This window comes from Festucalex cinctus, chromosome 10, assembly GCF_051991245.1.
Source record: "Festucalex cinctus isolate MCC-2025b chromosome 10, RoL_Fcin_1.0, whole genome shotgun sequence".
NCBI classification, from domain to species: domain Eukaryota; kingdom Metazoa; phylum Chordata; class Actinopteri; order Syngnathiformes; family Syngnathidae; genus Festucalex; species Festucalex cinctus.
In genome coordinates this window covers 17,441,735-17,468,475 of record NC_135420.1, presented here as the reverse complement: position 1 = coordinate 17,468,475, position 26,741 = coordinate 17,441,735, and the positions used below count along the sequence as shown (strand labels likewise).

The 26,741-nt window shown below is 39.5% G+C and overlaps 1 protein-coding gene across 3 annotated transcripts; it reads left to right on the top strand.

Moving 5' to 3' along the window:
• Positions 1 to 110: 110 nt before the first annotated feature.
• On the top strand, positions 111 to 26,741 carry cep350 (centrosomal protein 350). Of its 3 annotated transcripts, none has more exons than XM_077534574.1 (38): positions 111 to 462; positions 3,915 to 3,997; positions 4,091 to 4,131; positions 4,406 to 4,514; positions 4,618 to 4,768; positions 5,213 to 5,832; positions 5,920 to 6,033; positions 6,118 to 6,225; positions 6,876 to 6,992; positions 8,157 to 8,899; positions 9,000 to 9,118; positions 9,641 to 10,614; positions 10,738 to 10,879; positions 11,347 to 11,474; positions 11,564 to 11,691; positions 12,027 to 12,168; positions 12,342 to 12,493; positions 12,631 to 12,741; positions 12,868 to 12,942; positions 13,061 to 13,176; positions 13,262 to 13,333; positions 13,430 to 13,641; positions 13,763 to 13,950; positions 14,164 to 14,442; positions 14,533 to 14,682; positions 14,787 to 14,947; positions 16,521 to 16,643; positions 18,038 to 18,276; positions 18,378 to 18,568; positions 18,717 to 18,855; positions 19,373 to 19,533; positions 19,655 to 19,788; positions 19,868 to 19,920; positions 20,005 to 21,653; positions 22,724 to 23,248; positions 23,396 to 23,542; positions 23,626 to 23,748; positions 24,565 to 26,741. In XM_077534574.1, the coding sequence occupies exons 2-38, from the start codon at positions 3,919 to 3,921 to the stop codon at positions 24,718 to 24,720; spliced, it is 8,871 nt and encodes a 2,956-aa protein (XP_077390700.1). In that variant the 5' UTR covers positions 111 to 462; positions 3,915 to 3,918; the 3' UTR covers positions 24,721 to 26,741. The 3 variants fall into 3 exon arrangements, with proteins under 3 accessions (XP_077390700.1, XP_077390699.1, XP_077390698.1); XM_077534573.1 differs by having other exon boundaries at positions 6,876 to 6,998; positions 12,387 to 12,493; XM_077534572.1 differs by having other exon boundaries at positions 6,876 to 6,998.

The window sequence follows — 26,741 nt, the reverse complement described above, 5'->3', positions numbered from 1 at the left end:
TATATATATATATATAGGGGAAAACAAATCATTGGCTGAGTTTTCCCCGTGTTTTTTTGACGTGTCCAAAATCTCGCGATATTTGACTGAGTCGTCCGTCACAAAGCGCCCCATCTTGGATGTTTCGTTTTCAGTGGTTCTGAAAGGTTCATGGCTGTAACCCGGCAAAGATAAACTAAGAAGCGCGTACCAACTTTTTGTTTCCGCAACACTAACTATCCAGGTGAAATTTGTTTTTCATCTCCAGGGAGTGTCTCGGACAGCAACAATGGCTGCGCGTCGCTGAAAAAGTTGCTAGCTTAGCACAAGTGGTAGTTGCTAGCTGCTTGGAGCTAAGCTAACATTAGCAAAGAGACTACTGGAGCGATCTGAAGAGTTCTGATGATGCAAGGACTTTTTCCTTTCCTGAATTTATCAGCGTAACTATGGACGTCTAAATGATTCGCGACGCCATCTTAAACGGTAAGCATTGTATTTTGATTAACCTTGTTTTTTTAGCGTTCATTCTCGACTTCTTGACGGTTAGCTCGAATGTGAACTCTCGAGTTGTCCGGTAATTTCCTGGGCCGACGATCATATGAGTTATAATAAAGTTAGAAGTCGAAAAGGGTTTGTGCCGTAAAAACGCTTGAAGACTTAAACGCTCATCGTTTAATTGTAGGTCATACTAGTGACATCCCACCTTTCGTTCGTTCACCCCCTAAGAAGATTATCAACTACATGTTTTAAACCCCTTGTTCAAAAGTACTGTCAGCAATTTAAATACTGTACAAATGTATATCAACAAATCTCGTAAACCGTATCCTTAAAACGCAATATTGAATCCTCACGGGGGTCATTCCTTTCTGCTGCTTTATGTTTGTAGCAAAGCAACTTACAAATTCTTCAATACTTGTGGATAAAACCTTGATATTATAGTTGTCCCCCACTATATTATGTTTATGCAGAAATCTGCAGATTTTTTTTTTAATGCAGTTAAAGGTAGTTTTGATTGTCTTGTTTATATGTACTGTACACAAAAGTGATGTTATACATCGTGTCGTACAAGTTAGCCACCTCCATTTTCCAATTCAAAACATGCATAAATGTAAGCACTTTATTTACATTTTTGCATTGGATGTCACCTAGGCCACCACGGTACTTCTTTACTAGTAGGACTAAACAATTAGGCAAATTAAAATCAACATTACAGTTGTAGTAGAATAGAATTTCCAAATTGCAAAGGCTAAATTGGTTTAGTGTTTAAAAAAATACTGTTTTGCCTTTATTTTAGCGTAAGCCTAACCAAGGAGACCAAAAACGTTTATGTAATGTTTTATTGAAATACACTTATTTATTTATTTATTTATTTATTTATTTATTTATTCATTCATTTGTTGCGTTTGTTAAAAAGAATACATGGGAGGAGCACCTGGAAAAAATAATTGCTTATTAAATGGTAATCGCAACATTGAGGGGAATTTTTTATTATTATTATTATTATTATTATTATTATTATTATTATTATTATTATTCATATACCCTCAGCCTTGATTACCCATACGTGGTTTCAGACAGTTGTGTGACTGGCATCATTAGATTTACTAGTCCCCACCAAAATTATTGGAACGGCAAGGTCAATTGAAATTCCTTTGTTTTTGTTTTATGAATGTGATAAATGATGAAAATGATGTAGAAATTCATAATTTCGTCTTTTATTTCATGGTATTCGATTTACATCTCAATGTGTTAAACGACTCAGGACAGAACACCGCATTTTGTTTGAGCCCGTTCACTTTTCAAGTGAGAAAAAGAATTGTGACACTTGAATAAATTAGCTTGAAGCGAATAATATCATTTTCAAGTCTTTTCGGGTAGTCATCAACTGCTATTGGCCGACCCGTTCGATGTCTGTTGCTCAGTACACCAGTAGCTTCTTAAATTGTTGTATCAGCTATGCCAAAGGTTTGTGCATTAGCTCTGTTCAATTTCCCTCTTCTATCAGCTTCAAGCAGCGGATATTTGAACACATGGTAGAGCAACACGTCAACAGATATTACAACAGTACAAACATGTTATTTATCCTCTGCGAAGAACGTCAAATATTACTGCTTACTGAGGAACTAAGATCGGCTCCACGGCATGTACGTTTTATTAGTATGTCTCATTATACAGGGGCCAAGCAGCACAATGTCAATTTAATTGAAAGCAGTTTTTCAGTCTGTTAGTCAATTGTAAAATTTTGTTTACGTTGGCTCATCTGTCTATAAAGTGACACTCCTGGTTTTAGGTATACACATCATACATGACTAAGCTAGAATTGTAACTAGCTCTGGCTGCTTCCTGTTCATTGTCAGAAAGGGAGTGTGTTGAGCTCAGGGCATTGTCAAGTGATTCATAATACCAAGCTGCATGACTTTTCTTCTTTAAAGTCCCTTTAAAAAAAAAAAAAAAAAAAAAAAAAAGCAAACTAAGCAAGAAGTGTTCTTCTACAATATGAGCCTGTGTTGCCGCTGAGAGGAGGAGAGGGCCCTCAAAGTGTTGTGTTTTGAAAATGGTTGCCCAACTTGGATTCTATATGGCTGTTGCACTCTTGTATTACAGGTCTTTTTAGGTAAACATCACACACACATGATATCTGATAATCGTCAAGTTTCACCCTCCCTCATGGAGACATTTAGAGGAAAGGACAATTGTTGTAAAACCAGTTTTAAATTACAAGTTGACATAACATTGCTCTGTAGAACTGAGTGTCATAGCAGAGGGTATATAGAGTCAAAATGAACCTTGCTCATTTTATGCACTTGATTGATTGTGTTCTTTATGTATTGGCATCAAGGGCTGTTTTATGTGTAATTGGCTGTGGCTGACTCATTTCCTTGTTTGAAAGTGCTGACTGTTCTTCTCTTCCTCTGCGTTTATTCTTTGTTTTGATTTTGGTCTGAGGAAGCCCATTGTTCTGGAAGTTAGAAGAGCTTGTTGAATGTCAGTTTAAAATGGACCCCCGCTATCGCTAACAATTGACACTCCCCTACAACTGATTATAATTAACTCTATTAATAGTTAATTAATATGCTAGTTACAAACATCTTCAAACATTTTCTGTGCCCTTAAAGTTACACTACACTCACCAGCTTACAGCTAAGCAAGCACAGACACAATGTACAGTATTTGACATCTGTAGGTATTAACAATATGTTAACAATTCTGATGAAGATGATGATGAAGACTTATTACTGAAGTTGTACACTCCTATGTAAAACAAAGGACATTTGACTGTTAAGTAAATCGCAGGCGTTACATCGATGGTGCAGATGCAGCTGAGGCTACTAGGGAAAGCCACTGCGTCATAAGCTTAAGTTGTGTAGAATGGCTAGAGCTTGGTTGTTTACATAACCAAATTTCTGAATCCACACAGTGAATACATGGACTGGCAGTCGAACATGGAAACGATTTTCTGCCAGTTATAGTTTGGAGAATGTACTGTAAAGCAACATATACATATGTGCACTTACTGACATATAACAGTCTAACTGAACTTCGACCACCTTCGTTGTGCAGTGGAAGTTTGGTTTAGCGGACAACTAGCTTTTGGATTTAGTGGGTTTATGACACAGTAATGTTCGTTTTCATAATTTAAAACATGCTACAACAATACAATGAGTATCCGACTTTTTTTTTTTTGAGATGTTACAGAAAATCAGGACTAGGTAAGATTTTCCTGCACATAACGGATGAACAGTTCAGAAAAAAAAATCTGTACATAAGTGAATTCTGAAATCACGGGTCCACTGTATGCATTTATTGCTCTGTTTGCTAAAAATAAGTACAAACCATCACAGTCGTACATACCCAGTACATGGGTTCATCATTCTCCCTTTTGTTTTTTTCTTATTCTACATATCAGGTAATCTCTTTACTAACCTTGTCTGCAGGTGAATGGGTGAGATGAGGAGTAGTAAGAGGGCTCTGCCCCTTGGTGTCACAGTTCATCAGCACACAGATCACGTTGATACAGGTGTGTAACAAAACAGTGTGCTTAATTTTAAGAAATTGATGTGTCCAGTACATCACATTTGATATTTCTTGTCATAACTATCTTCCTCAACAGATTTAACTACATGGAACAGTTTGCCTCAGTCCAAAGCCACTGTAAGTCCACAGAGGAGCAATATTGTATTGTAATGCTGATCTACTTATCTTATTTGTCTACATTTAAGGCATAAAAAAAAACATTGTAGCATTTTCATTGCAGATTTATGTGGTACAATAGTTAGGGTGCTGTTGGTTATGTAATTGATATTTTATATTTCATTAATCAGACAGTGTAACATGGGAATGACTGATTTTTAACAAAGACAATACTTGAGTCCATAGACCAATTGCATACCACACACCAAATGATATGATATTATTGCATGTGTAGCTGCGACGAATAGAAAACCATGTGGAGGCCGTTCCTGGGACAACAGCCCTCCTCCTCTCTGTCATGGACCCGCCCAAGAAGAAGCTATCTGTATCGGTCCGTAGCAGAAGTAGGTTATGCCAAAAATGTTGCTGAAGCATGTTACGACAAATAGAGAATTAATATCTCTAAAATATTGATGGGATATTAAGTTTGCCTTCTCATCATCACAGATGAGACGAGGGGGTCCTTGAAGTCCAAAGAACGTCAGCGGTCAAATTCCAAAAAGAGACGCTCGCGCAGCCCGCTAAGAAATGCCACCCAAGACAGCAATGTCAGCCAGAGCAACAGTATGGCGCTCAGGGAACAGCTGGATTCATACAGGTTGTTATTGATAATTTGGACTAATGTTTCTGTCTATGTCTGTCCTGTCAGATGTTTGTGGCTTGTGGTAATCTAAAATGCTAACATATTCAAATTCTATTTTACCTAGTATTAAAACTAATATTATATTTTAGATGCCATGAAAAAAGTGGTGAACTGTAAGTTGCATTTGCAGTTTAGAAATTCAATGTAATGTCAACTTAAATTCCCCCAAAAGCAATGGAAGAACCATATCACAACAAAACTTTCTCTGTCTTAACAATAACACTATCCAATGAAATGTGCACAATATTATTTTCTTGGATACATCTACTGTAATGTCAGTTAATGAGTGCACGAAATGGAACCATCCATGTGAGATCTCCACCCTCCATATGTGTGAATGTTGAATTAAGACTGTCTTGATCCTCTTTGCTGATCCAATGTAATCTGTTTTTTCCCCAGAGAGTCTACCCCTCCATCGCAACCCTCATCTCAGCTGGAGGATTACAGACTGCAGTCAATGTCAGGGTCTTTGTCCCCTTCATCAAACGCTCCGCTTAGCAAGCCCATCTACCAGCAAGATTTTTGGGACAAGCAGACAGACGCGCACCAAGACATCACACGCCCCGCAGACAGTACAGAGGTCTGCTCCTTTAATGACCCGCTCACTGTGACAGACACCCTGCAGACCTACGCCAAGCTGTCACATGCGACAAGTTCAGTCCCAACTGTGGAAGACGGCAGTCCCGAGGCACAAATCACCCAGAACATGGATATTCAAAACTCCAGTCCGTTTCTACCTCCTGCCTCTGACTTATGTAGATGGGAAAGCACTCCTTCCACTAGTCCAGGCTCTGATTCCCAGCGTTTGGAAAACCTGAGGCGACACCAACCAGATGATAAACTGGAAAAGCTCAAAGAGCGTATTCGAAAGCAGGTAAAAAATCAGGAGGAGGCTGCAGAGAAGGAAAAAGCGTTGGACCGTCTTGAGCAACCCATAACGTCCAGCAGGATTAACAGAGGTGGCACTACAGCCAAAATAAGGAAGGTCGCAGCTGCACCACAAGCGCCTACTTATAGAGGTAACATGGACTATTATAGTAGTAGAAGTACAGCTTTGAAATTAATTTTCTATGACTAATGATTAAAGTTGTTTGCTTCTTTTTCAGGCTTCAGCAAAACTGAGGCAAGTACCCGTACTACTCATGGGAATGCATTCAAAGATGAAGATCTTCACAGTTTAAACAAGGACATACAGAAAGAATCATTAAAGCAGTCTGCTGGTAAAACGCAACATAAGCGTTAGAGGTGAGGAGCGAGACCCTCGGGGGCAGATGACTTACTTGTTTGTTGTGTTTTCTTTACAGAAAACTCAGCAACAAGGCCGCAACGGGAAAAGCATCGTTACGTGGAGAGAGAACCTAAACCAACCAGAAAAATCCACAAAGCTGCCTCTGGCCAAAATGCAAAAACAGGTAGGAAGAAGGATGAATTTGCACTTGACCAAAATTTACAGTGCTTAGATATATAACATGCCTGATTGAAGGCTAATATTTTGGTATTAGTATAGCTTACTGAAAATTGTATTGAAAAATCGAGGATTTGGTTGAAATTTAAAGAATGTTAGGAATACAGAAGACAAAATAACACATTGAATGAACGACCAAGTGGTTATCACAAGACGTCTGTGTGCACACCAAATAAACAGGTACTCAAGGCATTAAAGAAAAAAAAATCTTGAGTATTTATTTTCATCAAGGTACTCGAATTACTCACTCGTTTCAACCCAAGACAGATGTAGACAGTAGACTTGTGTTGCATACACTTGTCTGCCTCACGTCTATGTTATCCATGGTTTTTGTTACATCTTCTAGCTTGGCTTGTTTGAATTCATTCATGAGGCATGGCGCCATAAATAACTCCGAAACCCGCAGCCAAGTTCATGTGATTCTTCCGATCAGTTCAAACAGAAGCTTGTTTGTCTGCATGTATTTTGATTACCAGGAACAACTTGAATTTCTGTGGGCCTTTAAATGACATCTTTCCGATCTTTCATCGCCAGTTTATTATATCTGTACTCCACTAGACAAGTAAACACGATATTAACATTATATTTTCCTTGCAGTGATTACCCCTGCTTCCTGGCGGGAGGGCTTAAAGCTGGTAAACAAGGTACTTGGTACAGCTCCCAAGCAAGCCAGGGAGAATAGGCACCATATCGATGACAAGCTGCAAGAAACAGGTTTGGGCAAGTGAACTCTTCAATCCATACATTAAACCACAAAACCTCTGTTTTTGTTTTTTACAACACACATTAGGCCATTGCAGTATAGACAGCGGACTCAGCCCAACTGTAATCTTGCCATCTTTGCTGTTTCTCAAATGGTCTTCTTGCACCTCTTGGCAGAGTATCGTTATGCAGTGTGTCAAAACACTAAAAAGAATGCAGAGATAAAAAAAATAGGTGATAAATGGTGGAGTGCTTTGAGCAGCCACTCGGAATGTGTCACTCAGACGTCATAAATGTGCCTTTTCGTTATTTGCATCAGCTAGGTGTCTGACAAGGATTCATTCCTTAAGAGAATTATCTTTTTCTTTTTTTTTTCTTTTTTTTGCCCTCACTGGTCCAACATTTTTGCACAGGCTGTGTCATGAAATTGATGGTGTCAATATAAGTTTTCTTGTCTTTTATGACGTTTGAATGTCTACATGCAAGACATGCTATACTTCAAGACAATTCAGCTTTAATAAATAACAATCTATTAAGTCAATGACTGACAATATACTGTCATCTTGCTTATCTTTGCCCCATTAACGTTTTCTCTACTGGCTGGCATTGACCGGAAGAAATTGAGGTTGACTGGCAGTTTTGGTTGGGTGAACAATGAGGCATGGCCTGATTCGATGAGGAGGTTGCTCTCACTGCTGGCGGCAAGAACCCCGGGGAGCGGCAGAGTGGGATTGGCATCCAGCTCGACTCGGCTCAACATAGCGTGGTTCGCAACTGTCTGGATTAGATTCTTTAAAATCTAGACTGCGATTTTCTCTTTGGCACAGGATGATTAAAGTTGGCATGACAACCTCCCACTCGATGATTTAAAGTTGGCATGGCAATCTCCCACTCTCCACCCTGTTACTTCCATGTGATGTCTTTACATGCTAGGCCAAGAAGAGAAACATACTTAAATGTTTTTTTTCCCTTGGAAAAAATGATGACAAGCAGCCAATATATTTTAATGGTCATCAGTTATACACGGAATTTATTTATTTGTGGGCCCTATCCCCTGCAAATACCTGGTGTCCACAGTATTGTTTTGGCATAGACATACATCATACGCATTGTGATGCTTTTCGTGATCTCATTGTTTAAATGTTTTAACCCCCACCTACTCCCAACTGTTTACAGCTTCCCATCGGCGGTCCAGTGCTGACAAAGGCTCTGAAGCAAACCACCCCCCTCGCCCTACAAGTACAGGCAGGAGTCGCAGTGCGTTTCAGGGTCAAGCCAAAAGCCACTCTGCATCCACTTCTAGCCCCTCATCTGCTCGTCAAGACAAGTGCCCATTGCCTTTAGGCAAAGATCTCTTGGCAGCAGAAATTCGGGCCATATTTGATGACCCACAGCTCGAGTGCAAAGCAGCTGAGGAGGAGGAGAGGTCTCGGACAAAATCTGGGAGAGGTAAGGGTGGTCAGAGGGGGAAAGCAAGATCATTGTCTCATACAAGGACTCCCCTCTCGTTCTGGGGAACTACTGTGCCAACATATGGCCCCCCAAGAGGTTGCCGTAGTGCCAACCCCTCCCCACATCGACCGGGGTCAACAAATGTGGCTGACACTCAGGAGAAGAAGCGCCACTATGATTCAGACAAAATCCGTCTGTACATGGTTAAGCAAAAAGAGGAGAGAAAAAGACGACAAGCAGAAGAAAAGAAATCTTTGAAAGAGGAGTCGGAGAAAAGAAACCAGAGGCTTCAGGAGCTCTACAGAAGACAAAAGGAAATGGCTAAAACTGTAGTCACCCCCACAGAGGCAACAGCGACCCCTTGGCAGAAACGGTTTCGAGAAGAGACCTACAACCTTCTTACAATGGATGAGATCCATCTTGGGGAGGCCACACAGACGCAATCTTCTGCTGTGTCAAATCAACTGGTATTTATCACAAGCATTAGAGTCATTTCTTCTTATCAGATATGTTGCATACAATTTGATTAAGTGGTTTCCTTACTCCTGTTTCAACTTTGCACCACAGAGACCAATGTACCAGCCGTCTGGAGAGTCTGATAAAGAGAATAAGAAGATGGAACTACCACAGAGCCCCTCCAGCAGTGACAGGTCTTTGACTGATCAACTATCTCCTCAATTAGCAAGGTAAATGTATGCAAGATGACCCGCAGCCATCTACTGTGGACAGTAATAACAATATAGGCATATGCATTCTCCTTTTCTCTATTTTTAAAAGATCCAGCCTGGTTACACCACATTCATAATTCATATACAATTTCTTCAGTTACAGTTGAATATTGATACTGTAATCAGTTCACGTTTTGTTCTGATGAGATTCGTTTGTCTCTACATGGCTTCCTCTTTTTGCTCAAATGATCAACTAAAAAGTTTTGTCCATCCTTGGGTTCAAAACCAGGTCATTCTTTCAGAATTCTGAAAATTTGGACAAGTTTAAATTTAACAAGCTCTCCAATAATAAATAGATTTTTAAAATAATAAATAATTATCGATTAATTTCATAAGAGTTGTTGTCAATTATAAAATAAAAATGTACTTAAAATTTAAAAGGGTTGTATTCTAGTCAGTCTGCAGCAGTAGAGCAACTGTACATTTATAATGACTTGTGGCTAGCTGCTGCTTACATCTATGTTGTCATTTCTGTTTTAGGGGTGATTTGGATGTTGGAGTTACTTCGAGACTTGATCCTGACCTCAACCCAGCTGTTAAATCCGTCTCCGCCTTCAGCACTGGTGCACTAGGGTGTACTACAAGTTATGACCCTCTCCATGCTCAGCCTCTGAGGCTTGAGAACACAGTGGCAGCTAGTGATTTCAAGCAGACTTTCGCAGAAAACCCTACCTGGTGTCAGTCAAGGAGGTCCCGGATTGACGCACTCAAGGCCACAGCCATCGCTCTCTCTAACCGCATAGAGAGTGAAGCCCGGCAGATTGCCCGGGTGGGAATCAACTTTGGTGAGATAACTTCTTTGGATGGGGATATTTTGGTCCCATGGTCCACTCGGGCTGATCTTGATGAGAGAGGCTTCGCGGCTGGACCTGGCACATTTGAAGATGGCGACTTGACATCAAGGATCCAGAGACTTATAACAAGCGCAGGTCTTAGTCCATACAGTAGTGCCTCTCTTCCGGGAGCTGGGAATTTGCACACTTTCAAAGGGCAACCACAACAAATTCCTGCTGATCGAACAGAACACTCTATCAGCTGTGGACTAGAAATGAACCAAGTCAATGGCTTTGAGAGAACACATGACATGCCTCAAATGAGTCCCTATAGAGATGATGAAGAAAACAGAGGAAATAGGACAGATTTACATGACTCAAGTGGCAGTTCTATCAGTGAAGGCACCATCCTGAGTGAGGGGAGCTTGAGTAAGGATGAAGTTAGCCCTCCTCATCTTCCCAACAATCAACTTTCAAGAGCAACAAATCGCTCCAGTGACTGTGCTGGTCAAAGAATGGAATTGCAGCGCCTCACTGACTTCCAGAAAGAGGCTGCCAAGTGCTTGGCCCTCACGTCACCATTAACACCTGAGAACAGCAGTAAAATGCCCTGGGAGGAATTGAACAAAGGAGACCCTTTCAGTGTAATCAACATTTACTTAAAGAACTTCAATGTTAAAGGTCAGTTTACTCATAATTAATCTGCATGACCGTGCCTGGTGTACCCATTTATGCAAGGATAGGATAGTACTTGAAATGTAGACATAAACACCTGAACATTTGTCTTGTTTTGTCATCGCACAGTGAATGACAGGAATTCTCCGTCTGCTTGCTCTTTTCAACCTGGAGATTCCCCTGGAGATGCAGCTGTCTATGAAGATGACTTTGTGTCATTTCATAGCAGCGAAGTTAGCCAAGAGTCAAAGAATGGTTCCAGTCCACACAGGTGATTGAATAAATCTCTGCTTTTAAAATATACCACCAGGTGGCATTCATGTCACATTTCAGATTTCTTTGTGTTTCATTTTGTTTTGTTGTTTTCTTCGAATAAATGATCATCTCCAAACTCTATCTTTGACCTTTATTTGCTAATCAACTCAAAGTGTAGCAGAGGTGCCACTGATAATTTGTCTCAATCTTAATCTCAATGTGTCTATTCTAATATTAGTTTATTCAGAGCATGATCAGTCGACTATAGGTAGTGCCATTGATGCCCTCTTTTTTTTTTTTTTTTTTTTTTTTTTTTTTTTTTTTTTTTTTTTTTTTTTTTTTGGTGGGGGGCAACCCTTTTCTCTGGAAGAATGTTAAATGTATTTATACAGCCATTTAACTGGATAAATTGCAAAGATGGTTTTGTTCTTTGCATCGCTACATGGATTTATGGTTCTGTATGTTGCTGTTATGGACTTCTAGTGTGGCAATAGAGGGTAAAATGTCTCCACCATCCCGACAAAGCCTGGCTTCTCCTTCAGCCTTCCCTGATTTGGGTTTGCCTCAAGCCGCAGCGTCTCTCAAGAATGATTCTCGAAAAAATGGTAAACCTTTCTTTTTTCTTTTTTTTTTTAAACATTGTGTGTTATTTGACATTAGATGACGTGAGCTTTCCCTCTGACTTTGTGTTCAGGTAAACTCCAATATCCATCTACTGCCCTGCAACAGTATGTGGCAGCAGAGCTCAAGTACAAGGAGTCCATAGACGAGTCATTGAGACATGTTGGGGATGTAGAGAGGCTGATTGGTCTACCCATGACTTCGCAGGTCAGTGCACAGTTTGCCTTAATGCTGGATGTGAAGGAGCATTTTTTTGGTTCTGTTCAGAATAGTAGTAATTTAATGTCATTAAACCAGACATTTGAAGTTTTGCTGCTCAGAATTACTATTTACATTGTGTGTATCTTATATTTCACTTGTAATAATCTTTGGAAGTATACACTGATTATCTTTTGTGTTCTTTTGGGTCTTTCAAATGATTAATAATCTGTGGCTCATTCATAAATACTCTCAATTTCCATTCAATAGATTTCATTGATTTACCACCTATCCATTGTAATACCGTCTAGTCATCTAATCAAACTGTTCCCTAAACATTGCAGGCCAAGCAGCAAAGGTCTCCCCCATCAAGAGCACGAATTACTCCTCCTTATGGCTTTCTGGACCCTTCTCCAGCCCCAGATGTTCACTGTGAACTTCCAAGAAACGACTTTAGTGTTGGACCCAACAGCAGCAGGGCCACTGGTAAAGAATTACATATTGCAAACATTTATAAAAGATTAAATGGCTTTAACATTGTTTGCATGACTTTTTATTCATAATAAAGCTAGAGAAATTACACAGTTAAGTTCCTTAGCTTTTCCCAGTCATGAGTCGTCATCGTCACACCTCTAAAATTCTGATCCTTTACATCTCAGGTAATGTTCAGTATTCTCCTTCTGCCCTGCATCATCATATGACAGCAGAGACCCAGTACCAAGAGTCCATGGATGAGTCCTTGAGACATCTTGGGGATGTGGAGAGGCAGATGGCCCAGCAGGAGAGTGCTTCATTTGCACAAATACTGAAGGTGAGGCAAGGCCTTGGGTTTTTATTTCATCCAATAAGCACACATCAATGATGTTAATACTTTCATGTATACTTGTATTTATTTTTTTGTCCAGTGACATAATAACTTCAATGTGCATTTCTTTATAAACATTACAGTCCGAGCAGCAAAAATATGAGAATGACCTTTATGAGCAAAAGATCCAGGCAGAAAGAAAGGCTCTGGAGGCTCAGCTGCAGCGGGAAGAAGACAAGCAGCGAACAGCCCGGGTACAAATTCACATTCATACTAAATATTTTTATGATATATTTGTTACTTTATCCTCAGCAAAAAATTACCAGTTGCTAATATGAAGAGATTCATGTTTATTAAAGTGGATGTTTGCTTTGGGCCAGGCTCATGAAGAAATGCTGGAAAAACTAGTGTTAACTGAAAAAGGCACAGCTGAAGCGGCACGTCAGATCAAAGAGGTTAGCAATTCTTCGACGCGACTAATTGTTGGGTCACCATAAATAAATGCAATGCATGATTACTCGTGGAGACACAAGCGCACAATTTGTCATCTGTGTGTGAATTTTTGCCTTCCAGTTAACAGATTTGGCGCGGACTCAGATCGAAGGAGCTCTGGCTTTGTCTGTTGCCCCTGAGTCTTCGGTTCTGCCCAAGCACAGTCGGGAAAAGCAGAGCAAATCGGATTCCGACAGGTAAGATTCAGAAACAAATCTTAGCTCACTGAAGTATTAACTACAATATAATGTGTAATAATTTCATGGAATTGAATTCTTTCAGCTTCCAGAGAGATGAATCAAGTCGCAGTCTCAGCCATACTGATTCACGTCCCATGCAAAGACCCAGCCTCATGTACTAGCTATACTTATTTATATAACGCCAGTCTCATTGAAAGAGTGAACATGAGAAAAAAAAAGTATAACGCATTTTTTCTTCTTGTTTCTAAAGTGGTGCAGATGATAGCTGTCCCAATAGCCCCTCACACACATCTAGAAAACATATCCAGGAAGTAAACAAACAAGAAACAGAATTGGTATGGAAGAAAGAAGATGACAAGCAGGCAGAGAGGGAAGCAGACAGCAATTCAATAGAGGATTGTCCCACTGCGGACAATGATTCCCTCTGTAGTGAAAGCATCCCCTCTGTAGCTGATGACAAAGGTACCACATAAAAAGCACACCTCCAGTGAATTTTAAGCTCACAGTTCTGTTTTTGTGCAGCATTCTTACATTCTGCCATGAATTACAATGGACACTGCACTATGCTTTTCTCGTTTCTCAGAGTTCTCTTTCAAGTTCGACTCGAGAACGGAGGATGAGGTGGAAGAGCGCTCCTTCAGCTCTCTGCTGCCATCTAAGGTGCACAGTCGTAGTTCTTTGGAAAACAGGTCACACCACCATGAAGATTCAGATGATGAAGCCGCAAATGACAGCGCAACCTTAATCTCAGGGTCACATTATAATGCAAAGGTGAGAGTCCTGTTCTGCCATCGAGTTTTGTGTAATCACTTCCATAGGTACACCTAAACATCCCAATGTGGATCTCCACTGGTAGGTATAGTTCAATGTCACATTTGCACTCACAATGGATTGTCTCACTTACTTTAATTTCCTTTTGTTTTGTATCAATTGTGTTTTCACCAGCCTTAGCCTGAAATTATTATATGGCATTTTCTCTCGCAGCATCAGAATCCAAGTATGGCCTTTTCTGGTGGGAAGGACAGCTTTTCCCGCTTCACCATGGACATGGTGCGTCAGCACATGAAAGATGAGGACCTACGACTGCAGCATCAGAATGCTCTGCTGCGTCTACGCCAGAAAGCTGTCAAGGAAAAGATCAGAACTGAGCTGGCGTGGTTGGAGCACCAGAAAAAGCAGCTGAGGAACAAGGGCGAGGATGATAAATTGCCGCCTATCAGAAAGAGGCAGAAGGGCCTTTTGTTGAGACTTCAGGAGGAGCAGGTAGTTGACAGTTAACACCACACATGCACATCCTAATCTAGTGACCCATAACTTTGAGCTTATGATTTTTTTAATATTTTGTAACCTTAGGCTGAGATCAAGCGTCTTCAAGAAGCAAATAAGGTAGCAAGGAAAGAAAAACAGCTGTTGTTGAAGCAGCAAGAGGAGATTGAGCGAATGAGGACCTCAACACAGAGACTAAAAGAGCGTCTTAAGTCTGCTGGGTGTGACGCGCCGCCTGTAAGTAGTACAGCAGTCGTTAATCATCACAGAAGAATGGTCAACTTTAAACTTCTTCAAGTCGAGAATGTGAACTGAATTTTTAAACTCAATTTGTTCCCCAGGATTCTCCAGTGTCAGAAACGCCGGTGTCAGAAGCAGCGCGTTCCAATATGAGACCATCCGATGACAGTCGCACACCATCGCCATCCCCTTCCATCTCCGCAAGTGAGACCAGCAGCATCATGCAGAAACTCAAGAAGATGCGTTCTCGCATGGATGAAAAGTAAATGCTCTTCTTCATTAATACAATTTTTGTGGTTTTTGAGAACCTCCATCACCCTTGTTGCAACGATCAACTCTGAGTGTTGAGTGCTAAAATCTGATTAGACACTGAAACAATTATTCAACTGCATTTCCTCTTTTTCTTGTTGTGGATCTGAAAAGAAGTATATGCTCCATGTTTTGCTATTAGTCACACTCAACCAGCTTTCACAGTAATGCACTGCCCCATTTAATCATTTGTCCTGTGTTGGAGGTTAGATTTTCAAATTTTTAATTTTCTTTTCATTCTTTTTCATTCTTTTTTTTTTTTTTAGTATGGATGCACTGATAGCAGTATCAGTATGTATATATATATATATATATATATATATATATATATATATATATATATATATATATATATATATATATATATATATATATATATATATTTTTTTTTAGTATATTTATATTTTTCATATTTTGGGTTCACCTCTCCCCCCGGGGATTCATTTCCCATGTTTCTCCCCCCTTTTTTTCTGGGAAATTGTGTAATGATTTTATCAATGTTTTTTGAAGAAAAAAAAACCCATTTATCTATCTACCATCTATCCATTCAATGTATTTCAGTTATACACAGATTTTCGCCCGGCCCGATCCCTATCTCCGTGAATGGTGGGGGTCGACTGTTTTGCTATTGCTAGCTCTAAAAAGTTTCACACTTGAGTGACAAATAACATGTTTAAGAATAGCTTTTTTTTAAAATAATATTTAATTATACTGTAATTGGTATTGAGTGCTCAAATATAAGTACTTATACTTGGCCTGAAAAGTGGTATCAGTGCATCCCCAATTCTGTTTTTGTTCCTACTTGTTTTCATTGACCAGTAGCTGCATGTGATTGGAATTAATCAGGCTTTTTTGTCTTGACTACCAGCTTAGGTCATGTGATTGCAGAGCTTTTCACAGCTGAGTAGTTCAAACAGTTGGGTTTATTTTTCTACAATTTAAAATTTCACACTTCACTTCTGTGATGGTGGTTCTTTCAATTGGGTGATATTAGTTTTGCAATTATAGTACAGCATTATGCTTCCTTACCTGCATGTCAATTCATATGTGCTATGTTTAGAAAATATAACAGATATAACGAACATTACTAACATTGATCACCTTTCACTGGGGGTGCTTTGTTGTCTACTCTCGCATTATTTTACAACCATTTGCCCACTTATGCTACCGTAATTGCCTTCCTCCATATTGTGCAATGTCCCTAAAAAGACAAATGGGCAATCACTCAGGCATGGCAGATTCTTTTGTTAGCATAATGAACGAGTACTTTTTAAAATTGCAAACACATTTATTATTAATGCATGCCTAAATGTTTGAAAATTAACTATCACTGCGGACAGCTGACTGTTTACAACAAGACACACAAAACACATGCTCATGTGGTTCTTTTCTCTCCCTCTTTCTCTACTTGTTTCCTTCCCTTTGTTCCCTTGTTTTGCTTTTTGTTCCTGTCACATTGCGTTTCTCCTACATTTCACATGTCCGTGTGCTTGATATGTTTGCTGTGTTGCATGTGTATGTTGTAGAGACTGTTCTCCCGTCCACTGCTTCTTCTCTGTGTTCACTGCCCAGCACTGGGCCTCCCTTAGTGTCTGTCTTCCCAGTCTTCATCCTAAATTCCAGCTCTTTATCTACAACCAGTTGGACAGGTACTGTGCAGTTCTCCCTAAATCTTTTGCCGCACTTGCACCTAGCCTGGGCACCCACCCTCAACTCACCTTCACCTCCTCCTTCTCCCAATGGAAAATCTTGTGTTCAACAATGGGCCCCCTCACAAGGGTGTCGCGGACAATGATGTCTGATATGATGAGTTTGGGGTTTCTGAGGCTTCAGGATTTTTTTTGTTTTGTTGTTTTTCTTTGCAGGAAGGCATTTGTGATGAGGGGCGTTATAAATGTACAAGGAAAGATATGTTGAAATAAGCTAAACTTTTGACAACATCACATTGGCTTTAAAAATCCCAAGACACTAAATGTAGTCACAATAATTTTCGAATGAGAGTCCAGTAATGTGCAGTGGCTGATTCGAGAAGGTCAAAGATTATGCATATTTTCATTGTACCTTTCCTTGTTGGATGGGAAGTCTTGACTCCATTCTGCAATTTGTACTAATTTCTGTGGCGTTGAATTTAAAGCGTCTCTTTTCTTTCTCGGCTTACAGGTTTACAAGAGCTGCAGATTCAATTTCTTTGTACTTTGGTGGTAGTCATTAATCCAAAAGGTTATAAATTAGGCCGCACTATCGCATGGAATTAAAATAATTATATTTAGAAGAGTGGCACAAAGGTAGTCTACGTAAATAATCCAATATATCTTAATTGCCCCTCATTTTTGGGTAACTGCTGCACAGCTCAGGCTGATAAGTAGAAAGCCCCCATTTTTCTGCAAGAGAATAAGTCGATGATTCTTCAGTGTCTGATCTGCCACTTTGAATTAGGAAAATAGACTAACATTTAAATTTGATCAAGAATAAATACAGAGGCGTAACAGTATTTGTGTTATTGAGACGCCACTTTATTAGCCTTTATATTGTTTACTGTAAAGTACTTTCAATTGGTCAAATGAAAGAAACACGTAAATGAAACTTTACTTTATTTGTCTTTTATTAAACCTACAAATGTGTCAGATCATTTTGCCTGACCCTGTATATTTTGGAGTACAGTATCTCAGGGATTCAACTTGTTGCTCAAATTAACTATTTTTTTCTTGCTACTCTGTAATCACCTTTGGTTGATGGATCTTCCTCACTTATATGATTAGTTGGAAGTACTTGTAGATCATGTAAAGCATGTTTGAAGTGAGTTTGCTGTGAAAACGGTTATCTTGGTGATTTGAATCTGCCTGCTTTGAACTTTTTGGTGATGCTAAACGTCTTTCTCCTACTTGGCCCTTGTTCATTACCATTTTTCCTGGTTTACCAGTACTATCTCCTGTTACACTTCTTTTTTTAATCACATTTTAATTTTTCTCTTTTCTTTCCCTCCCCCTCCACACACACTTCTCTGCATTTTTCTTTTGCATTATTCCTACCATCCACCTATTAGATTCCTGACTAAGCGGGAGCAGCAGTTGATGCAGAGGCGCCGTCATGCTGAAGAGCTGCTGCAGTGGAAAAAGCGTCTTGATCAAGAGGAGGCAGAAGTCCGGAGGATAGAAAAGGAGGCCCTGGCAAGATGGGGGGAGGACGCTGTCATATCAAAGAATCGAAGCAAGGCAATCTCGGAAATTATCCCAAAGTCCAGTCGCCATCGAAACTCAGAAACAAGAGTGATTAGTGAGAAAGGTGATCAAATTCTTAAATTGTGACTTGTGATTATAACATCAAAAAATTTTCCAATACAAAATCATCTGTTTGTTTTTTTTTGTGTGTGGCTTTGTTTTCAGAGTATGTGACTGAAGATGATTATTCCTCAGCAACATCTGAGTGCAGTATACACACAGAAGGACATTTCCAGGAACCAAGAAGTCCATCCTCAGCACAGCCTGCATCAGTGGCTGAAATGACGCTTGCTTCGAACCTATGCAGCCCTACAAATTACATTGAGGACTTTGCTTCCCTTGCACTCAGCAAACAGGTTTGCACAAATGCATATAGCTACTCTAAGATGGTCTTCACATAGAATGTCTGTTATCATAAAATGTCTGTGCAGCATTTTGTTGTTACTTAAAGTTGCTGCACACTGATATTGTCATCCTAAAGCAATATATCTCTTCTCTGTTCAGTCTTCTCCAATCAAAGGCAGCCACAATCGTGCCTCTCCCTCTGATAGCAGTGCGAGCAAGATGCAGCTTCACTCCTCGTTCCAAATATCCAAACATGCCCCAAGTAGGCCCACAGAAACACCAGTGGCTTCACAGACTGGTGAGTTTAGCAATCAATCAATCAAGCTTTAGCAACATAACTAGGCATGTAAGCTTTGAAACCTGAGCCCAGTATGATGTCTTTACTGTCACTCCCAAAAAGTTGTAATAAGGCAAGTAGAAAGGATAAACAATGTGTTGTCATTTGCAATGTGATGCTGCAAGCAAGTTACACTGTGCAGCAAGAAAAGAGATGACAAAGTACCTCACTCAGTACAACAAAAAAATGAAAATTGGTAAAGGAATCTACCAAAGTACCAAATGTATGTAGTTTAATCAACAAATTCATCTGAAAAGTATGTAACTCCAAATGTGTTTCTATTATTGTATTATGCAGAAATAGTTTGTCAAGTAGCTTATAAGTGGACTTTACACATAAGGAAAACATACTCTAATCCCTAAAGAATTAGATTTAAGTTTGAGCGGGCCCAAGTTGGATTACACTTTGCTAATGCTAATCACACAGGTCTGATTTTGCTCACACATTCTGTGATGTATTTTTCACATTTGCTTTTCAGAACCTATTTCAGAGCAGTGTGACATAGAGAGCCGTATCAGGGCCCTGAAAGAGGAGCTGAGAAAACGCAAGTCAATGGCGAGTCAGCTCAAAAAGGAGCAGAAGATGAGGCAGAAGGAGCGCCTGAAAGCACAAGAGGCCAGCCTGCTGAAACAGCTAGAGGTAAATATTGTGTATTTTCTACGGGTTTAGTGTTTGTCGTGTTTTTGTTTGTTTGGTTTTTTTTGTTTTTTTTTGTTTTTTTTTTGTTACAGTTATATTTCTATCCTATTTTTATTTTCAGACCTATGACAACTACATTGGGAAAACTAAGGCAGAACTAAACAAAGAACCTGCATCAGCTCCTCACAGCAAGTATCAGAAGAAGGAGTCTACCTTAGTTTTAGATCAATCCGGCATCTTGTCGCCTGTCAAAAGGTACACAAATTTGTAATAAATCAAATCCATTATTATACATGTTAGAAAATAAATTAAACTAAAAGTGTAATATTTTCAGGTCTGAAACCAGTGAAATACCGACTGTGGGAAGTAATTCATCATTTCACCAAAGTATGTTTGTTTTTCTCTTTTCTTAATTGTTTATTAATGCTATGTATTTTGACTATATTTATGACGTGTCGCTCCTTCATTCAGATCATAACAGATCTACCTCGGTATCTGAAGAACTCGATATTGAAGCTGTGCCTCCATCCCCGACACACGGCGACTCAGATTCCCTGACTTCGGGTCAAGAGCGGTGTCAGTCACCAGACTCTACTTTAAGAATATCTACTGAAGATGCCCAGTCACAAATAATTGAGTCTGAGAAAGATAACACTGTGTTGGAATCACCTTCTGCTGCAGCGGACCTCATCGCACATGCTAATGAGAAACCCCCATCCATTGACCATTCTTGTAGGCCGGACTTGGATGTAATCTCCTCAGTGAAGCAGGCAACGTTAAGGGATGTCCAGGTTTCTTACCAAGATGACTTTGAATCATCGGTAACTTCTTTACCCAGGAAGGAACAGCATATTTCCAAGCCGGACTCAGTTTGCCAAACTGCAATCCCGTTTAGCAGTCAAGAGGAAGAGATTGAAGAGGAGATTGCAGAAGACTTGAGTCACTTGTCTGTTAATAGTGTTGCAAGCCAAGAATCTGATCGACAAGTAGATCTTCAGGAAACTGAAGATTCTAACAATGATAGCCAGAGCATAAATTCCATCTCCCCAGCGCCCATCTCTCACGCTCATGGCCCTTTCCCTTTCACTATAGATGAAATGCCAAATTTCAACATCGGAGACCGTGTTCTTGTTGGTAACGTCCAGCCTGGGACACTAAGATTCAAAGGCTCAACCAGCTTTGCTGGAGGCTTTTGGGCTGGTGTGGAGTTAGACAAGTCTGAGGGGAGCAACTGCGGCACCTACAATGGAGTTGTGTACTTTGAATGCCAAGAACGTCATGGGATCTTTGCACCCCCTGAAAAGATCACTCATCTGTCCAACAAGATCTTCACAGACGCTGCAGGACACGACGAACCGTATTCTGATGTGTCAGAGCTGTGTGAGGAGCAACATAAAAGTGAAGAGGATATATCTGAAAAGATACAAAGTCTGGAGAAAAGTGAAGAAACCTCTCAAAATGATGTAATCTTAGAGTTCACAGATGTAGTAGCTAACCTAGAGCAAAACCTCAAAAACCAGGAACTACCAAAAGATGAAACGCAGCTCGATTCCCAACGTCACAACCTGTCCATACCACAGAATGGTCAGGAATTAACGGACAATCACGAGAAGAAAAATGTGCTAGATCAGTACTTGCCACCAAGTAGTCAGGAAATTGCCGTAGTTGAGAAGGATCACTCTCTTGATCAGTCCACACCAACAGATAGTCAGGAGATTTCTGCAGTAGCTGGGATAGATGATGTACTAGACCAGTATGTGCCACCAAATAATCACGAGATTTCTGCAATAGCTGAAAAGGACGAGTTAGGCTCAGATACCCAGTTGATACTTTCTGAGGTTACCCATGAAGCTGGTGATCACAAGAACACGCAGAAGGATCAAATTTCTCCATACATATTAGCAGACAAACTACTAAGTAACTTTGTGATTGACACCGTTCAACATTTGCTTCAGATTAAAAGGGCTAAAGAGCAGAAAATTGAGGCTTCCAATCAGCTCAACGGAGGAGTTCTCGAGTCAGAGGAACAAGGGATTATTTCGTTATTGGAACCACAAGATGCTCTGTCTTCCTTTTTACCCGAAGAGGAGCCGTCCTCGCCAGAGTTTTGTAACCGACCGGTGAGCCTGATTCTTCACCTTAGTAAATCTAACTTAGAATGTTGTAAATTATATTACCCACCAACTGCTGATGACACCAACTGCAAAAGCTTTATCTAGAATTCAGCCTGTAGTTTTTTTATATATTAAAATACATTTTTAGATCTGATCTAAATGTACAATAAAATTTTAATTTTATGTTGTCATACTCAACATAAGTGGGAAAAAAAATTTTCAACTAATAGAAATACGGCTGCATCCTTTAGTCATTGATGAAGTCATTTCATAATAATTCATAAAATTGAGTTAAAATTTAAAGATGTACTGTACTGTAAAAAAAAATAACATTCAAATAAAACGTGTTATATTGGTTATTTTTCTGCCACTAGATGGCATAATTGCATTTGTAAGACGGACATTAATTTGCGAAATTCTTCACATTTTTAAAATTGTAAAATAGAACTTCACCCAGTCTCCACAAATATATGCATTATTGTTAAATTCATTACTGTTAAATTTTAATGTGGACATGACTGGAATTCCCCCAATACAGGCTTTCCAAGTAAGGGTTGGTTAATAATCCCGCATTTAAAAAAAAATAGTGGTGTTAAAGGAACTTTAAATTAATACAAAATTAACACACCAATTTTGATACCACTAATATATATATATATATATATATATATATATATATATATATATAAAATGATCCTCCGCCATTTTGAGTAATCAACGGTATATTTAATAATTGTTTTACCTAATGTAGCTAAACTAGAAAGGCAAATATTTGAAATGCCTCCTATATAAAGAGATGCACTTCAAACACTACAATACAATAATACATTTATTCTTAATTCTTCCCATTATTGCAAAGGCAGGTAATACAGAAAGATGGTGCTTTGATGGTTGAATAACAGTTTCAAAGAAATTTTGAGAGGTAAAGACAACTGACAAACAGAACGTATTGATTTGCCCCTTTCAATTGATTTTTTTTGTTGCAACCAAAGTCCAATGTTATGCGGCCAACTTGTATCTAATCGAGCAGAGAAAGAATAGATAAAAGTATTAAAGCATTTTTCTTTTTACAACAGGAAAGTCCAATTTTGGGAGCCAGCGGGCAAGAAGAGCTTGCCAAGCGACTTGCTGAGCTGGAACTGAACCGCGATCTGCTGGACGAGCTTGGCGACGATCAGGATTGGTTTGATGAGGACTTTGGCCTCAGCTCACGTAGGGAACAGCAGAGACTCCAACAGAAGCAGAGGGACAACGAGACGAGGCTGGGAGCAGACGTGGGAAGGTCTGAAGATTCCCTGAGGGGACTGACGCCGCACCGAGATGGAGACCAGTCAGCAAAGACGCCACCGAGACCCGCGCTTCCGCTTCCCCTACCCCCCAAACTGCCAGAACAACCTGCCATGGTGGTGCCCCACTCAGCTGGCGAGGTGGAAAACATGGTCCATACTGCTATTCAGGAGATATGGGAGAGCTGTGACCTTGCAAAGGAAGGAAGGGTTTCACTATCACACATGGCCTGCCCCAAACCTTCCAAAGAGTTTTTGGTTGTTGAGGACAGCACAGAAGACCAGAAGGCCCTCTCCATCCGCAGCTACAAACAGGTGATAACACATTAGGCACTATTTGGGGTTCACACTTGATTGTTCGCCAGGCACTCCAGACAAGCAATTAGACATCGTGGACATATTCTATCAAACAAAACTAACGTATACAATCAAAAAGATAATAAAAGGCCTGTATTCCCACAGGCTGTGTATGACCTGACGTGGGAGATCCTCCAGGAAATCTACGCTGAAGACCCCAACGCCAATCAGCCTGAGTGGGTTAAGCCACAGCGAGTCAGGCCCGCCTTTTCCCACCGAGTCAAGACGCCAGGAGACATCAATAAAGTGCAGGTATGATTTGATTGCCTCCAAAACACCGCCACATATCCAAAACATTGTTACTAATCGAAAACCTTATATTGTCTTTTGTTCAGGAATTTGTCACAGAAGAAGTTCTAAAACTTTACGGTTTGTCCAAAAACCAGAATAAAAAGTCTGACTGGCAGAAGATGCTGAAATTTGGCCGAAAGAAACGAGACAGAGTTGATCAAATACTGGTAAACACACACACAATTACATGACAGCACCGTGCAGAATTGGGAGTTTTTTGAGGATATGTAGTACAAATAATGAATGAATTTCACATGTAGTTCATGTTTTTATATAACTCTCAAGATTTTGCATGCAAATGAGATTGTGTTTTAAACATTCTGATGTCATGAACAGCATTTAGCTTGTATACAATCATCTACCCATGTTACATAAACCACTATTCAGTTGTAAAAGTATTCAAAACTCAGTAAAATATTTGGGCTGTTACTGCATCTGGAGAGAAGTGGAAACATACATTGAGTTTCATTTTGACTGTGCACTAAGTGCATTCAAGGACCACTAACACAAGACATCTCCAAACACTATCAATTAATTACACAGTGATTCCACCAGATGGTGCCAGTGTCATACTTCTGTTGCTTTGGTCAGCGCACAAAGAGAGCAAATAGATTAGATTTTTAGCAAATAAGTGAGAAAATGTTCTGAGAAAAAAAAAAACATGCAAATTTGCCAGTGATGAACCACAAATATGCAGGGTTTACTGTAGCTAGATGTAATCACAGCAAAAAAAAAAAAAAACAGTCATTCCAAAATAAGCGACGAGGCAAAAAATTAAATCAATGAGTTGCAATCAAGTTTATAAATGAAATAAAGTGAAATGTTTATAGTCAGTTTTGTTTCTAATTCCTATCCTTTGTACCCAAACGGGTAAAACTCCCATTTTTTTAATGGTGCACACGCTCTATCAGTGGTTTTAAGGAGTATTTCTTGAAACAGACTTCAACACACCCCAACCTCTGCTCTGTGTATTTGACGTGAAGGTACAGGAGCTCCACGAGGAGGAGGCTCAGTGGGTCTGCTACGAAGAAGATGAGCTGTCAGTCAAGATGCAGCTGGCGGACAGCATCTTCGACTTGTTGCTGAAGGACACCGCAAACTTGTTGAGTCTCATCACCAAGAGGGCTGCCGTCAGTTGAATGTAATCGTTAAATCTCGTAAATATGTATAAGGGTTTGAGAGTGTAATAGACATAAACAAACAAAAAAAAAAGTGTACATATAACAACTAATGTAGGTGGACAGTTGGTTGATCAGTGGCACATTTTCTTTTGTACAATCTACACTACAATCAGTGATTTAATTCGTCACCTTTTTATTAGAAGTCATTGTGCATCGGGGTGGCACATTTGCCTTAAACTCATCTTGCTGTCAGTCATCCTCCTTCTGCAGTGGCTTTTCTTCTTTAGTTATTTAAAAACAAAACATGTTTGACTTCAAACTTTGAAATCTTATAACATACTTTTAATTTCAGTAACAGAAATGTGTCACTGATTGATCTGAAATATGTAGACAGCCCTCGACTGGGACATCGCCGATACGATGTGTGAAACATTATTTATTTTGTAAAAAGAAAAAAAAAATGATAGAGCAGCAAGTTTACTCTGGAGTTGTGTATTATCCTGTCAAAATGGAGAGTTTTAATGTTTTTCAAAGCAAACCTATGAGGATCTAGTTGTAAAAGCACAAATAACGTGAACGTGGCAATAGACTTTATGTCAGAGATTTAAGAGAATGAAATGAACATTTTTAATATTTAAGAGTCACATTAATGATTCTTGTGTCCCACTTTTGTACTGTGTGTTAATGGTAACTATCCATAGAAAGTAAAATACTACTGGTTTCATTTTAAGACTTTTTAAGCGAATATTAGTTGTTTCTGTTTACCAATATACAGCAGGTTTAGGATGCTGTCAAGTAGGTAAACTACAGTTTTCGCATACAGTGTGAAAGTGGGACACAAAAAAAGGATAATGTACTGTACTATGGTACTGAAATGCTGGATTTGAGCCTTTCTCCTTAGTGTTTTTCCTTTCTACGACATGAGACAACACCTCCTGCTCTCAAAGTGCACGTTTGGTTAGCGCAGCGTCTCCTCATCCTCAATGCTGCAAAAACTTTCGAGATTAATAAACAACAGCCAAGAACGTAGCCAGGAGACGACAGTCAACGTTGAGTTCAAGTGCCTCTTTATGTTGTAAGGACACTGTTTGATTGTTCATCATGTTTTGGACCTCCCTTGAATGTCGTGTTTTTCACCTGCTGAAAATAATCTTTCTTTCTTTCTTTCTTCTTTTTTATTATTTTTTATTTTTTTATTTTAACTTTTAACTGGTTTACCAAGTCTAGCCTCATGACTTCAGTTTGGGCCTTATCGCTCCTGATATGCCCAAGCGTACAGTTTTGTTTTTAACCCTCTCGTGTTGCTGTGCCTCAGCCTGATGCACGTAGACACAGTTGAGTGGTTACTCTGATACAGTAAAGACTCTCCAATTGATTTTCCATGAACACGCAGTCTCACTCCACTCTGCAGGCTGTGACCTTATTTTCATCCTGTAATTTTTTCTAGCTTATGTACAAGGCAGATCTTTTCTTTCTGACTATAAGCTGAAGTGACCTTAACTTGAACCTATTTCTACCCTCAATGTTTTTTTTTTTTTTTATATATAAGCGCTGGTTAGATAATGTACCAAAAATGTGATGCCAACCTCAACTCTCCCAGATTGTCTTCTCGAATTGATTGTATATTGGAGAAAGTAACCTTCTCTGTTGTAACTATGCAGTGCTTCATGTAGTAGACTGAACACCTTTTCGACCTATCGTCTGTCTAAAACTTTCATCATCTTGGTGTAGAGGGGAGCCTTTTCTTTTCTGAAGCAGGAGATGAATATCTGGTCCTAGTTAGATTTATTAAGTTAACCCCACCTTGCTAATTACTCCCTTTATTTGTTTAAAATGTTGATGAATATTTATATTAATGTGCTGTGAGTGCACCAAGTGCACTTGGCTTGTATAATACTTATATGGGTGTAAATATACAAGCCTATCAGACCCACTTTTACTGGCACCTCAGTGATTGTTGGTGAATGAACGGTTTACTTTACAAACATGTACATATTTGTAGACTTTGGAACTGTAAATAAAGCTTTGTTTGTAAAGCA

Bases quoted from the DNA above. Each gene is read 5' to 3' on its own strand.
- cep350 (XM_077534572.1), top strand. From the start codon at position 3,919: ATGGGTGAGATGAGGAGTAGTAAGAGGGCTCTGCCCCTTGGTGTCACA. The intron at 5,833-5,919 runs GTAACATGGACT...CTTCTTTTTCAG, and splicing joins ACAAGCGCCTACTTATAGAG to GCTTCAGCAAAACTGAGGCA. The intron at 12,169-12,341 runs GTAAAGAATTAC...TTTACATCTCAG, and splicing joins CAACAGCAGCAGGGCCACTG to GTAATGTTCAGTATTCTCCT.